This window comes from Barbatula barbatula (assembly GCF_947034865.1).
Source record: "Barbatula barbatula genome assembly, chromosome: 1".
NCBI lineage: Eukaryota > Metazoa > Chordata > Actinopteri > Cypriniformes > Nemacheilidae > Barbatula > Barbatula barbatula.
The window spans coordinates 299,605-315,467 of NC_136766.1; the positions used below are offsets into that span (position 1 = coordinate 299,605).

Genomic DNA, 15,863 nt, shown 5'->3' on the forward strand with positions numbered 1-15,863 from the left:
TCATACTCTTCCTCCGGCCTGTCACGGTTACCAGGCAACAGTCTCTTCTCTCGGCAGCAGCAGCCTGTGACTCTCAACCGCTGTAGAGTTCACGCATGTACAGCATGTTTCTAAACACGGATGCCCTGCGTGTTTGTGTGTGTGTCCGTGTGTGTGTGTGTGCGTGTCTTTCAGAATGAATATCAGGGGTTTGGAGTGAGAGGTTGTAGTCAGAAGTGCCCCAGAACTGTTTGCTTTCCTACATTCTTCCAAATATCTTCTTAAGTGTTCAGCAGAACAAAATAAATCTTCCTACAATGATAGTGTGCGTGTGCATGTGCGTGTGTGTGCGTCTGTAGAGATGTTAGTGTTTTTTATCATGACTGATTCAGGTTACAGATGTGTGATTTCATTATCAACTCTATTTCATAAACTAGTTCACACATCCCAGAATGACAAGTGATGTGTTAAAGTTTCCACACGTGTGTTTGAGATCTCAGCTGATAAACTATAATATGGTGTGTGATGTGAAACATTTCCATCATTTGAGAGCTGTGAATGCTGTTTGACCGTCCTGCATCACACTAACTCCACCAGTGCTCATATTGATTCCTGATGATGTCATCATTGACATGAAAAATCTCAATAATTCAACAGTCTGCTGTTCCACTTAAACACTGACCGTAGAACAACTGAATGATGCAGGACAACGACGCAGAAGCATAAATAAGAAAACCGACACGTAGCCTGCAGTGTAGATGTTACGGCGTATGTCCGTCGCAGAAGTAAATATCAGGCTTCAGTGTGGTGAAATGACTTATGTGTTGGACTCATTGTTAGTTTAATAGCTTTGTAATAGTAATATGTGAGTTATGTGTTGTAATAAAAGTGAATGATTTATATGGACTAGTACTGATGCAGCAAGAATGTGATAAGAGAGCGGCATCATTCCACCCTCGTGAATGTGTTCTTGTGAAACAGCTGTTGGTCTCTGAGTTTTAGTTAATCAGTAAATGTTATTTATAGTAATTTAATGTTTCTCTAATTCAAATCTCAGCAGGTTTATGACGGGATATTTTCAGAAGTGAAGAAACATGAGCGAGACACACTGTATGTCACTCATTTCTGATGAAACTCTTGTTTTAAAGGACACACTGCAGTCAAACATTCAGACATACTGTCCTATCACATTGAGTCTTAATATTACATATGTTTTGTCAAATAATTTTTATTTGTACATTATCTGTAGAAAGTTGTCAACAACGCAAGGTTGTGTGTTGGATCCCAGGGGATTGCAGATACCTATGTATAAATGTAGAGGATAATGCAATGTAAGTCGCTTTGGATAAAAGCATCTGCCAAATGACTAAATTTAAATGTACACAAGACGCTTTTTGGTGAAATTCGCAATTTTTGAATTGAAATATGCGAACGAGAAAATGGCTTTTTTTTATTAACGTTACTCACTTTACCAAGTGTGATCCAAACGGCTATATGATGAAAAAAACAATTACCAATCTTGTTTTAATAGCAAATGCATTTGCGCTCATTCTTGCGCCCATTGGTGTGTTGGTCTATAAAAAAGGTGTGCTCAGGCACATTGCTATTTTGAGGAACTGAAAACTGACTGTGCCATAGACCAACTCAAACCTGCTCTAAAGTCAATGGCGCAATATTTGTTGAGTTGTTTAAAGAGCACGTTAGGAATATGCGCCTATTGGCGGGTGCACAGCACTCGTACATTCTGCTTATTATTATAAAGATAAAACTCTGGCTTGTCATGTAGATGGTCTGCTTGCACTCTTTAACCTCTCGCATAAGGAGATGTGTTTCCTCTCTGGAGAAGTATTGCTCTTACCAATTCCGTCGTGTAAATAGCGAATCCGTCATGGTGCTTAAAGGGAATGGAAGATGAGACTCTGATTGTTTTTTTGCATGTCACGCCCAAAACACACCCATTAATCATTACGTGAATCAAGAAGCAAAAGTGGATTCGGACACACCGTGAGTGCACCTGCGCCATGTGCTTTAAACCATGAGCTTAGATCCTGAAAATAGGGCCCCTTGAGTGTGATTGATTTTTGTCTGAAGTTTCAAAGGCAGAAGCTCTAGATTTCCTCTACTATTAAATAATTATTGCACAGAACGATGGATTCACTTCAAAAGACATAAACATGTCGTCAGGAGCCTCTCTTGTTATTTTTATGTTGCTTGTATGTGCTTTTTGAACTTTCAACGACATGGCACCTAAGGATTGAATGGCCTCAGATCTCAAGGTGGTCCGGGGTGAGTCAATTACGTAAGGGATTATCCACGGCTAGCCGTGCAGTAAAGGATTTTATGGTGTAAAATGAACTGGATATGCATTAAAATGATTTTGATGCACAACGTGGAGGCGAAGAACCACCCAACGCGAAGCGAACCATGGTCATTTGCCAAGTTAAAGCTGTCATCGATGTTTACAGTGTCATTTTTGATCAAACAGGTGAAAATATCAGTTATTTTGTTAGTTAATTTCATGTGTAATCAAACGGATCGGAGCTCCATGTGTGTTAAAGAGTTTTAATGCCCCCCCTTCCAGCCAATCAGAATCCAGTATTCTACAGACCATGATAAAACATTTTTATTTAATAACTAACTGCCCTCTATGAAGATGCAATGAAACAATCACTGTATTTTAATGAATGGTTGTGTTGACCTCATTGTTGTTTGCTAGATATATTTGTCTGTTATATATATATATATATAACATTAGGAAAGCATTTTTTCTTTAGTTGTATTTTAAAGTTGCAAAATAATAGTTTGTTTAATATTTGCGTATGAGTTTAAGATTGGTCATACGTCCTGCTGCTACAGATGTCATTTGGTGCACTTGAAAATATTTTTTTGACCAGCAAATTGTTAGTTGTACAGCTCACTTGCATTATACAAACATTGTACACTATACAGGATGTTTTTTAGTATAATGGTAACGCATTGCTAGAAATCTTTGTGATTTGGTTTGTTTATGCTGTTTAACTGTATTCCGTGTGTTCACTACCCTCCATAACTGGATGTGTGTGTTTCTGCTCATATTCTGAGTCACTTCAAACTCCTGTAAGAACACACATGTGACATTTTCTCTGTCTGATCATTGATGTCTGATTTCTTGTATTCTTTCATTAACCAAAACAGTAATGAGAGAAACTTGTTCTGTAGAAACATAATTTCAAAATGACAGTGATTTGAGAAAAGTCAATGCCAACATTTAAATACTCTTCTGATGAAATGATGATGTGAGTAACATCTAAAGTTATTCTCTCGCTCTCTCTCTCTCTCTCTCTCTCTCTCTCTCTCTCTCTCTCTCTCTCTCTCTCTCTCTGTTCTGTAGGTGATTCGTCTCAAGTGGGTAAGTCACATGTTTCTTCCAGGAATGTTTATGAAAATATTGCAGGTTATGACATTGATGTCAAATGCTTTTCTTCTGATGTTACAACACACACGCACATGTTCTTCTTTTATTTGGATCCAAAGACAAGCTACAATAACAGAATCATAAAATCCTGGGAAGTCAGTTTGCAAGATGACAGGTACTCATGGCTAACTATTTCACAATTGCTCATATTCGTAACATTTTACAATTTAAGGATTGACAAAACATCTTCCTTTCCATATTTGCATACTTCCTATAATGACTGAACAACATTTTGTGAGTTTCTTTGCCTTCTTTTTCTGTAGTCCACTGATCACATTCTTATGCACATGACCTACACTTCCAAATGCTAAAGTGATTCACTTAAAACCATAGTCAACTTGATGAATAGCTTCAACCAATGGCTGATATTTCAGTAGTTTGGAAAGATAACAGGTCTCCAAATAACAGATCAAAACAACAACAAACCTCAATGACAAATACAGGTTACAAAGCCTTGTTTACAATCACAATGTTAGGAGTATTCGTAATGTTTTTAAAATAGTCTCCGTCAACTATGTTGTGTTGTGATGTAACCAGTCCAATTTGACAGCAGTTTGTTATAACAATTTTTGTTATAACAATTTGTAATGTCTCGTTTTTGAATCCTTTACGATCAAATCAAGCAGGTAATCGTGTCGGGACACATACAGTCCTGTGTTACAGCAGCATCCGTTGAAGATGTGAGCAACTGATTCTTTGTCCTGTTGATTTTGGTGAAACAGGCAAAGGGTTTGTACTTTGATCGAGACCACGCTGACAGATAGTACATAGTTGGAAGACATTGTAGTCGTGCTTTGATCATAGCTTGAATCTCCTCTGAAATTGCAGAATTGCTCAAGGCAGAATGAGATACTGAATTATCAGCTGATTGGAGTAATGCTCATTTTCCCTGTAGTTTCATGCGCATTCAGTGCTGGACATTTTGGGTTCTTTTGAGGTGGAGAAGTGAGGCTCTTACATTGTCGGTCAGTAGTTGACAAGGTTCACTTTCAGTTTTGAGTACCACTAGAGTAGAAATATGCGGGTCTGTTATTATGTTCTCATTAAGGGCGACTACAGCCCCATCAGGTCCCTGCCAAGAGAGCTGCAGTCCTGTACGCTGGCAGAAATAATTTAAGGCCAGCCAATCAGAGCGTATGCCAAACCCAGTTGCTTTAATATCCAAATTTCCAATTGTTTTTAATTTGAATCCCAGAAACTGATGATCATTGTGCGTGGCGGTCGGTGTCTTGTGCTGTTGTAGATGTAGAAAAAGTGATTGACGTGCCAACTCTCTGACAGATGTGTCGCTGTTATTGAGCATGTTGAGGAGATGGCCGATTCTGGATGAAGTATACATCCATTCGATGGTTGGGACACTGAGACCTCCGTCTCCGCACAACTGAAAAATAATATCTGGAGTTGTATGACTATTATGGCAGAGCCATTTTCTCACAAGCTTTACTATTGGATTGTTTAGGGTTACGACACGCACTCTCTCTCTCACACACACACACACACACAGAGAGATGAAGGTTGTGTGGCTATGTTGGTTACTTACACAATTCCACACAAAACTTCTTGTTTGTTGTCTGTTATTAGCATGATTGTGTGTTACAATAATATTGCCAGAGCACAAACATAAAACACAATACATACAATAACCCTAAAATTCAAGAGAATTAAACATAATGTGCCATAATGTTCATTTTCAAGGTCTAGAGTGTTTTGAATTGCATATTCTTCCGTTTGTACCAGTTATCCCAGAATTGATTTGTATTGACTGAATTCTGGATTAGTGTCGGCTGTTTTTGGGTGTAAAGCGCTTTTTGTTTGTATTGTTCTAATGGTTCACAGTAAAGAAGTGGAGTCTCTGCATTATTTGGATCAGGTCAGCTGAATGAACATTTTTTGCAGGTTAGGCAAGTCAAAACACAGGTCAAATATCAGATACACAATAAATTCCTATATGCAGTGTTAGTTAAATAAGACTATAAAATTCTAGCAGCCCCCCCGGCCAGGCAACCAGTGCAAAACAGTATGTAAACGGTGGCGAGGAACCCAAAACTCCATTGGAGGAGAAAAAAACCTCAGAGGGAAACCAGGCCTAACCAGGGGATTCCAGTTCCTCTCTGGCAAAAACTGCAGCCTCTGCACAAGCTCGACAGTGCTTGCACAACAAGGCAAAATAAAAAAAGTTAGATTTAAAATGATTATTAATAATCTAATAGCGGCTGAAGTTTTGTAGAGGTCGCCACATCCTTTGTCCAGCTCTATCATCACAGCATTTGTCAGGTCTGGGTATGGATTACGCCCTGCCCGCTCCGGTAACCTTGGACTGCGTCCTGCCCGCTCTAGTAACCTTGGAACAATGAGACAAGACTGGTTGAGAGTAGAGTACTGTTCTGCACTCTTTGATGCAACAAATGCATCAGTTGTTATTGGAAGTGTCCCTGGTTCCAGTTGATCTAACTAGTGCAGCCTAGATCTTTGAAATATATATATTATGATAGTGTAGTGTATGCAAGATTAAAAAGATGCGACTTTAGTCTAGATTTAAACTGACAGAGTGTGTCTGCCTCCCGGACAGTGCAGTGAAGACTGTTCCAAAGTTTAGGCGCTAGATAGGAATAGGATCATTGAACAAAGTTTGTAATATATTGATGCAAAACACTACAGTACAATCACAACATTAGTTTATTTGAATCAAAGCAAAAATAATTAGCTATGAAATAGAAAAGACAAGACAGTACTGTAAAACATCAAATGCAGTGTTCCTCAACTTGCTTGCTTGTACTGTAAGAAACAAAACAGGAGTGATTACGGTTCTTCTACATTGTAATCAACTCTGTGTTCTCATCTACATCACAATGGATGTTTTCATTAGCAAAACCTTCGGGCATGGCACTGGTCTGCTGTGATGTCATTGCAGGCATCATCCATGGCCTGGAGGAGAGTGACTTGTTCATGAGGGTGCCTATCATAAACCTTGCATCTATACAGTGCAGTACTGACAGAACTTCTCGTGTTTCCGGCACACCCCACGGTCCAACGAGATCTCACCATCCAGCTTGGCAAGTCCACTATCCCTCCTTCCGAATCAGCCAGGAACCTCGGAGTCATATTTAATGAACAACTGTCCGTCAATAATCACATTGCAAAGACAACGCGATCATGCCGATATTGTAGTCTAATTGGTTCATGCTCCACGCTAATTGGTGACAATGAATCTCGTTATGTTGAAACTTTCATGATTTACAGTAAACAATGAAGATTGTTTGTCTGTTTCCATACAACTATGCATTAAGAGTAACGCAACAGTTGCTTATCATTTTGAGCAGTTGACTATAAACTATCAATTGTATAGTTTGATGATTGTAAGGAAATGAATAGACACTCATTTGAAATGTAATGTGTGAATTGCCTTTTGAAATAGTAGTACTTTGATTTTAAGTTGTGTCTAAGTTTTATGTGTATTGTATCCAAGCATTTAAGAAAAGGGTTAGAGTTTTAAAAAATTTGAATTTTGATCATTGGTTGTGAGTTTTGTGTCTAGAGTTGTGAAAAATGACATCAAGGTTCTGAAAATAGTAACAAAGTGATTGTAAAACACTGTAATTTTGATTGTTTTGCTGGTTTTTCAAATATGAAATCTATATACAGTATTTTATGGCAAGATTGATACCTTCTTTAGTGTGCTATATCATCTGTTAAAGTTACAGACCGTACGGAACACTGAAAGAGGTTTGAGCAGAAGGTCTCATGGGTTCATTTAGTGTTTATCCAGTAGCCGTGTGTCAGAAGGAGAAACAAGAGATACTTGTTGGGCGAATACTTCACACAGCCTGCTGCTCGAGTGGGATTTCACAACTTCTCCAGAGGAATTATGGGAGATGTAGTTCATGAAATTATTGCAGCTTATCCACTACACGTCTCACCAAATGCTTTAAGCCTCTGAGATCAAGACAGAGAGACAGAGACATAAAGAAGAGATTGTTCGCTGAGAGCTGCTGTGATTTCTCTGAATGAATTAAGCCACACACAGATCAAAGATCTTGCTCTTTTATAAACACTAGTTAGTTGCCCTACATAGACGGCAACATAAACACACTGTCAGTGAATGTCTAGTGAATTTACAGATATTACCTGGTTTATCTTTCGCTTGCACTGATATGATGGCACACACACACATGTTAGGCACTGATAGTAGCTCTGTGTGTGTGTGTTGAGCTGTTTAAATGTGTCCAGACTGGCTGTGGATGCTTAGCGGCTTGTAAACGTGTGTCGAATTGTGAGAAATGAGGTTTACACCACCAGATACTCTCATTATATTATCCATTAAAATATTCCAAAACTACATTTACAGGAGTCACTTTACACACACACACATACACAGAGAGAGAGAGAGAGAGAGAGAGAGAGAGAGAGAGAGAGAGAGAGAGAGAGAGAGAGAGACAGACAGACAGACAGACAGAGAGACTGACAGTGAATTGATGTCAATGAATCATGTTGCTATTGTTGCCGTTTGCTGGAACATTGCACCCTCAAAAAATGGGATTGTGTTAGTGTGGCAGATATAATGTTTGGATTTTAGCTTGCTCTTGAGTTTTTTAAGATGGACTTGCGCAGGTTGCCAGATACGTGCTTCCATACCACTCCTAATCTACACAATTCCATGGGAAGACAGCAGACTTAGCAAAACAGGCCAACCACAAACCAACGTACAGAGACACATGGAAGGAGATGCTTATACGGCATCTAATTATATATATCTGTGCGTGCGTGCGTGTGTGTGCTGTAATTAGCAGTTATTTCATTTGCCTCAGTCATTACTGTTGCACCAAGACAGTTTGCTGAGAAATCTGTGCTCCCCTTGGCCAGAAAATTAACAAGTCCATTAGACCCCCCCTTGACTTCAGCAGAGAGAGAGAGAGAGAGAGAGAGAGAGAGAGAGAGAGAGAGAGAGAGAGAGAGAGAGAGAGAGAGAGAGAGAGAGAGAGAGAGACAGACACACTTCACTCCCAGGGAGACAAACACATTCCAGGAGCAGACGTCTTTCCTCCACCTACGCAAACAAAAAGACTCAACTATGACAAAACTACAAACAAAAACGGATTACAACTTCTCCATCTGTGTCGTACACTGGGTCTGTACATAGTCAATGGCAGACTGCGCGGAGACTCATATGATAGGTATACTTATAGTTCCAAGATGGGTAACAGTTCAGTAGACTACTTCATCACCGATCTAAATCCAAATTCTCTCAGAGCGTTTACGGTTAGCACACTAACCCCCTTATCAGACCACAGTAAAATTACTCTTTACCTAAACAGATCTAAACCTAACACTGAGGCACCAAATCAAACTCAACTCCATAGCCTTAAACACGCATACAGATGGAAACAAAATAGTGAAGATATATACCAAAGCGTAATATGTGAACCAAAAATTCAAAACCTACTTAATAAATTCCTAGATACGCCATTTCCACACAATAACGAAGGCGTAAACTTAGCAGAAGACAGAATTAACAATATATTTACAATATCTGCAACACTAGCCAACCTAAAATCAACAAATACGAAAACAAAAAAGAGACCTGCCAATGAGAAATGGTTCGACAATGAGTGTAAAAACCTTAGAAAAGAAGTACGAATTCTGTCAAATCGGAAACACAGAGATGCGGATAATGTAAACACACGCCAACTCTACCATGAAAAACTTAAAGAATATAAAGACACCCTAAGGACAAAAAAGAAACAAGATATACAAAATCAGCTAAGAGCAATTGAACAATCTCTAGAAACTAACCGCTTCTGGGAACATTGGAACGCACTTAATAAATCTCACCATGAAGAACTACCCATTCAGAACAGAGATGTATGGATAAACCACTTCTCTAACCTCTTTAGTAATATAAACAACAACCACGAACAAACTACCCTTGAAGACAAACTAAGCACCCTAGAATCAACTATTAAAGATTACCAAAACCCTTTAGATTACCAAATTACACTAGAGGAACTATGCGATAATATATGCAAACTTAAATCCAGAAAAGCAAGCGGAATTGATGGCATTCTTAATGAGATGATTAAAAACACGGACCAAAAATTCAAACTTGCCATCCTCAAACTGTTAAACACCATCCTTAATACAGGTATATTCCCCAGCATCTGGAACCGAGGTCTTATTACCCCAATCCATAAAAGCGGAGACAAATTCGACCCAAATAACTACCGCTGAATATGCGTAAACAGCAACTTAGGTAAACTATTCTGTAACATCCTAAACAGCCGACTCACCAACTTTCTAAATGACAGAAACATTCTGAGAAAATGCCAAATCGGTTTCCAACCAAAATACCGCACATCAGATCATATTTATACCCTTCATACTCTAATCGACCAAGAAATTAACCAAAATAAAGGAAAACTCTTCTCATGCTTTGTTGACTTTAAAAAAGCTTTTGACTCAATCTGGCATGAGGGGCTTTTCTTTCAGCTTATTCAATGCGGCATTGGAGGAAAAACCTACGACATCATCAAATCAATGTACACGGATAACAAATTTGCAGTTAAAATAGGCAACAAGCACACAGACTTCCTCTCCCAGAGTCGTGGAGTAAGACAGGGCTGTAGTCTGAGTCCTACTCTATTTAACATCTACATTAATGAATTAGCTCGAGCTTTAGAACAGTCACCAGCACCCGGTCCCATCCTACTAGACACTGAAGTGAAATGCCTTCTGTTTGCAGATGATCTGGTGCTGCTGTCACCCACAAAAGAGGGTCTACAGCAACATCTAGACATCCTGCACACTTTCTGTCAAACATGGGCGCTATCAGTGAACCTTAAAAAGACCAAAGTTATGATATTCCAGAAAAGGCATAGTCGACAAAACCAACATCACAACTTTAAACTCAACAACGTGCCTTTAGAGCAAACCCAAAACTACACATATCTCGGTATAAACATCAGTAACACCGGAAACTTAAACAAGGCAGTGAACGACCTGAGAGACAAGGCACGAAGAGCTTTTTACGCTATCAAAAGGAATATAAAAATCGACATCCCAGCTGGAATTTGGCTTAAAATAATCCAATCCGTTATAGAACCAATAGCACTTTATGGATGTGAGGTTTGGGGTCCCCTCACCAACCAAGAGTTCTCCAAATGGGACAAACACCCAACTGAGACTCTGCAAACAGAAATGTGTAAAAACATTCTACGGGTACAACGCAAAACCCCAAACAACGCCTGCAGAGCAGAATTAGGACTATATCCTCTAATAATTAAAATACAAAAAAGAGCGATTAAATTCTATAACCACCTTAAGAACAGCGATACAGAATCACTCCATCACAAAACCTTACGTCACCAGGAGCTGAACCCAGAGAAAAGTTGTCTCATCCAACTGATCTCAGAACTAACTCTAAAACCCCAAACGTGTCCAACTGAACCCCAAACTCCAGCCAGAATTAACCAAATGATAAAAACACAAAAAGAAAAATATCTCAAACACTGGACAGAAGCAACAGCTCAGCAAAGTAAACTTGAATGCTATCGGTCATTAAACAGAGAATATAAAGCGGCAGAATACCTCAAAAGCGTATCAGACCCTAAACTAAGAAAAGTGTTGACCATGTACAGACTCAGTGAACACAAGCTCACTGTGGAGACGGGCCGACACAGACAGACATGGACTCCAAGAGAAGAGCGACTGTGTCCACACTGCACACAGAGACAAGTGGAAACAGAGCTGCACTTCTTAACCTCGTGTCCAAACTATACGGACATCAGAGAAACATTCTTCCCCCAGTTCACAAACTTCCACAAAGACTTCAACCAGTTTCAACAACAGGACAAGATCTCATACATACTGGGAGAAAAGCCCATCAGCTCAAACCTGGCGGCGAGATACGTCAAGTCCTGTCACGACAGAAGAGGAACAACCAGCACAACACACACAACACAGACACAACACAGACACAACACAGACACAACACACACACAACACAACACACACAACACTGACACAACACAACACAACACACACACAACACAACACAACACACACAACACTGACACAACACAACACACACAACACAACACTGACACAACACACACAACACTGACACAACACACACAAACTGACACTTATGACAGGATCCTGTCACTTTCACTAAGAACTTTTGTCAATACTTTGCACTTTTATGTCTGTATTGATGTGTACATATTGTTTCTTATATAGGATACTCTTATTTTATTTTATACAGAATGTTTATATTTAATCTTCCTGCTTTGGCAATGTAAAACACTTTTTTATCATGCCAATAAAGCTTTTTTGAATCTTGAATCTTGAATCTTGAGAGAGAGAGACAACAGTGTTACTAAAGATACCATATCTGCTTTACTGCATTATCAACGCCTTAAACGGGTAATTTGGAAGGTGAGAAAACGACTGGACCTAAACAAAAGGAGATTCTCAACCAACACCCACACAGGTGCAAATGGCCCATATGACAATGGCTGCACAACCCTAATGCATTGAGGCCATTCCCCTACACTACCCAAAGGAGATTTCAAATGATACAGCACGGAAAGTTTTCAAAAACAAGAAACTTACAGAAAACCCAGAGACCTTATTTGCAGACATTCATAAAGATGGCAGCACCAGCAATCTGATTTTCTACACCAGCCGACCTCATACATGGCACAAAGCCATCATCTCGGAATTCCCAAAATGCCGAAAGAAAAGGCATCTGTGGGGGTTTCCAGCTAAAAATGAAAAAAATGAGGATGACATAACAACTATCAACGCTAACATATACAAATCAACGGTGATAGTGGTAGTGAAAAGCCTCCAAGGACTATTTGAAGAAAACTTCCAGAGGATCAAAGAAAGGTCTCAACTAGAACCCAACAATGAGCAACCCACCACTCCAGAAGAACCAGATAGAACCCCAGCTTCAGACAAGCAGCTAGAGAAGAAAGACCCCCCAATACAGAACAAACTAACGACACCAATTCACACTCGCACTATATGGATATGAGAGAGAGATTCACAGCCCTGGAGGGGGAGCTGGTACAGCTCTGAGAAATAACTCTTTCTCTGCAAACAACACCAAGTAAAGAACAAACCAGCAACATCCCCAGAGCCAAACAAAAAGAGAAAGATGACATCAAGAAAGAACTGTATTTACTGCAGGCCAATGTCAAACATCTGCAGCAAGAGAGGGAGAGACTAAATGTTCAGCTGGCATCTCTGGAATCCCAGCTCTCACAGCAGACAGAGAGTCACTGGGCACAGTTAACGGCGCTAAGGGAGGAGATAGGTGAAATGAAGCAAGTAAAAGATACCTACTCCAAAGACCTAAACTCAACAAAGGACCCAGTACAACAGGTCACCATTCAAACTGACCACAGCCCTCAGAACCCAGAGGAACAACCCAGCCAAAACCTTCTTTCCCCACCATGCCCCCTACCCAGCACACAACCAACTGAAGAATCAGACAACGCCCCAACACCCACAGGGGACACACCAAAACCAGACATTGTCCTTCTAATAGACTAAAATGGGAAATTTATAGCTGAAAATAAGCTCTTCCCTAAACACAGGGTGGCCAAACTCTGGTGCCCAAATACTCACAGCGCCCTAAAGCTGCTAAATGAGGAAAAACTAGGATCACAGAAACACATAATAATCCACACTGGCACAAACGACCTGAGAGCACAACAGGTAAGACTGGCCACATCACTACAGAGAGTGATCGAGAAAACCACATCCACCTTCCCAAATGCTAAAATTGCAGTGTCCACACTGTTGCCACGGAAAGACTTCCACATAGACAAAATTCAACGAGTAAATGCATCCCTCTCAAGAACCTGTGCACTAAAAACTCAAGTGCACCTGGCACATCACCCTACCCTGGACCTCACATGCCTTTATGACCATGTGCACCTGTACAGAGCAACTGTCCCTGTCTTTGCAAAGAGACTAAAAGATGTTACTCTAAACCGCAGCACCAACACCACTACTTCAAACAACAGAGCAAGACAGCATCCAACTAGAACAGGGATGAAACACACAGTACCTACAAACACCCAAAGACCATAACCACTCACCTACCATCACAACAGTCAGCAGATGAGAACATCATCCCTGCTGCCTAGACCCAGCACACGCAGCAGACCCCGGGCAGCCTCAGCTATGCCCAGACAGTGAGCAGAAACCCCACACCAACATCTGCACAAGCTCAGACAGCCGAGCTGAAAGACATCCACCAGATGCTGAACCTGATCTGCTCACACCTACTGTCTTAAGACAAAACCCGCTAATTTAAATAACACCTTATGGATAACAAAGCATTTACTATATCATGTTGGAATATTCAAGGCCTGAGGTCATTTGCTTTTGGTCTAAATAGCAAAAACATAGACTTTACCTCAGAAACTAAAAACTCAGACATTGTCATCCTGCAGGAGACATGGAGCAGAGGAGACGGACCCACTGGTCGCCCTACAAATTACAGAGAATTCATCCTCCCATCCACCAAACTAACGGATTACAACTTCTCCATTTGTGTCGTACACAACTGGGTCTGTACATTGTCAATGGCAGACTGCTTATAGTTACAAGATGGGTAACAGTTCAGTAGACTACTTCATCAAGTCAAGTCAGCTCTATTTATATAGCGTTTTTTCAAATTTTCATTGTTACAAAGCAGCTGTGAATATAAGCTCAACATAAAAGGTTATGGAAGTCAAAACACAGGTCAAATATCAGACACACAATAAATTCCTTTATGCAGTGTTAATTAAATAAGACTATAAAATTCTAGTTCCAGTTCCCCCTGGCAAAAACTGCTGCCTCTGCAAAAGCTCGACAGCGCTTGCACAACAAGGCAAAATAAAAAAAGTTAGATTTAAGATTATCATAAATAATCTAATAGCGGCTAAAGTTTTGTAGAGTCGCCACGTCCTTCGTCCAGCTTTATCATCAAAGCATTTGTCAGGTCTGGGTATAGATTGCGCCCTGCCCGCTCCGGTAACCTTGGACTGCATTCTGCCCGCTCTAGTAACCTTGGAACAATGAGACAAGAGTGGCTGAGAGTAGAGTACTGTTCTGGACTCTTTGATGCAACGAATGCATCAGTTGTTATTGGAAGTGTTCCTGGTTGATCTAACTAGTGCAGCCTAAATCTTGACTTGGGACCACCGGACCTGGCACTTGACTTGAGACCACCGGACTTGGCACTTGACTTGAGACCACCGGACTTGGCACTTGACTTGAGACCACCGGACTTGGCACTTGACTTGAGACCACCTGACTTGGAACTTGACTTGAGACCACCGGACTTGGCACTTGACTTGAGACCACCGGACTTGGCACTTGACTTGAGACCACCGGACTTGGCACTTGACTTGAGACCACCGGACTTGGCACTTGACTTGAGACCACCGGACTTGGCACTTGACTTGAGATCACCGGACTTGGCACTTGACTTGAAACCACCTGACTTGGCACTTGACTTGAGACCACCGGACTTGGCACTTGACTTGAGACCACCGGACTTGGCACTTGACTTGAGACCACCGGACTTGGCACTTGACTTGAGACCACTGGACTTGAGACCACCGGACTTGAGACCTCAGGAGGCCAGCTGGACGATCGGGCCCTCCTGCCTGTATGGCGCCCCCCCAAAAAATATTTGGGCTGAGTCCCGGTGTTCTCTACCGGCTGGAGCTTCGGGCTGGACAATACACCCCTCCTCGGCTTCCCTTTCTTTGACCGGCTCACGGTGGGTGTAGCCGGCTGCGGAGAAGCGGTGGGGAGCTCGACTAGCTCCGTGCTAGAGTCGTCGAAGGGAGCAGAGGGTGAGGAGAGGCACACGGCCCCGATTTGCAAAACCCGACCCTTAGGGGCCGAGTCCAAGGAGTTGAGATAGTTTGAGACCCTGGGCGAATCCCGATCCTAAATCCAGCTGACCAGATCTGTGAAACCCAGGGGTCTCAGCCTCCTCATCTCCGACTGGGAGAGTGGTTCTGCGAGGCAGCGGTTGAATATCGCCTTCAATTCCTCCTCAGAGAAGCAGCCTCGCTTGGCGGTTCCCAGGAAGTGGTCGGCGAAGTCCCAAATCCTGGAGTTTCCCTGGTGGAGGCCAAAAAGGAGGTGCGCCTCCTTGACACGGTCTCCCGTGTCCATACTGCCTGCTGGGTTCGGTTGAGGCTCGTTCATTCTGTCGTGAATTGTGTGGGGAGAACCCACATGCAGGCAGACACGAGGATGACGGGGTTAACAATTATTTATTATATGATAAAACAGAAAACAAAAACCCACGAGGGGGGTAAAACAAGACAGGATAAACAATAGTTACAAACAGGACACGGACTAACTAACCTAGGAACATAAACACTAAGGACAAGACTAAACTAACTCACCAAAAACA

General features: G+C 41.3%; 1 protein-coding gene across 1 annotated transcript in view; it reads left to right on the plus strand.

Moving 5' to 3' along the window:
• Positions 1-15,863, plus strand: part of nrxn2b (neurexin 2b) — a 252,766-nt gene that overhangs the window by 110,880 nt on the left and 126,023 nt on the right. Inside the window, exon 5 of the mRNA XM_079462581.1 lies at positions 3,350-3,367. Within this exon, the coding sequence (XP_079318707.1) occupies positions 3,350-3,367 (18 nt within the window). The remainder of the gene's footprint in view (positions 1-3,349; positions 3,368-15,863) is intronic.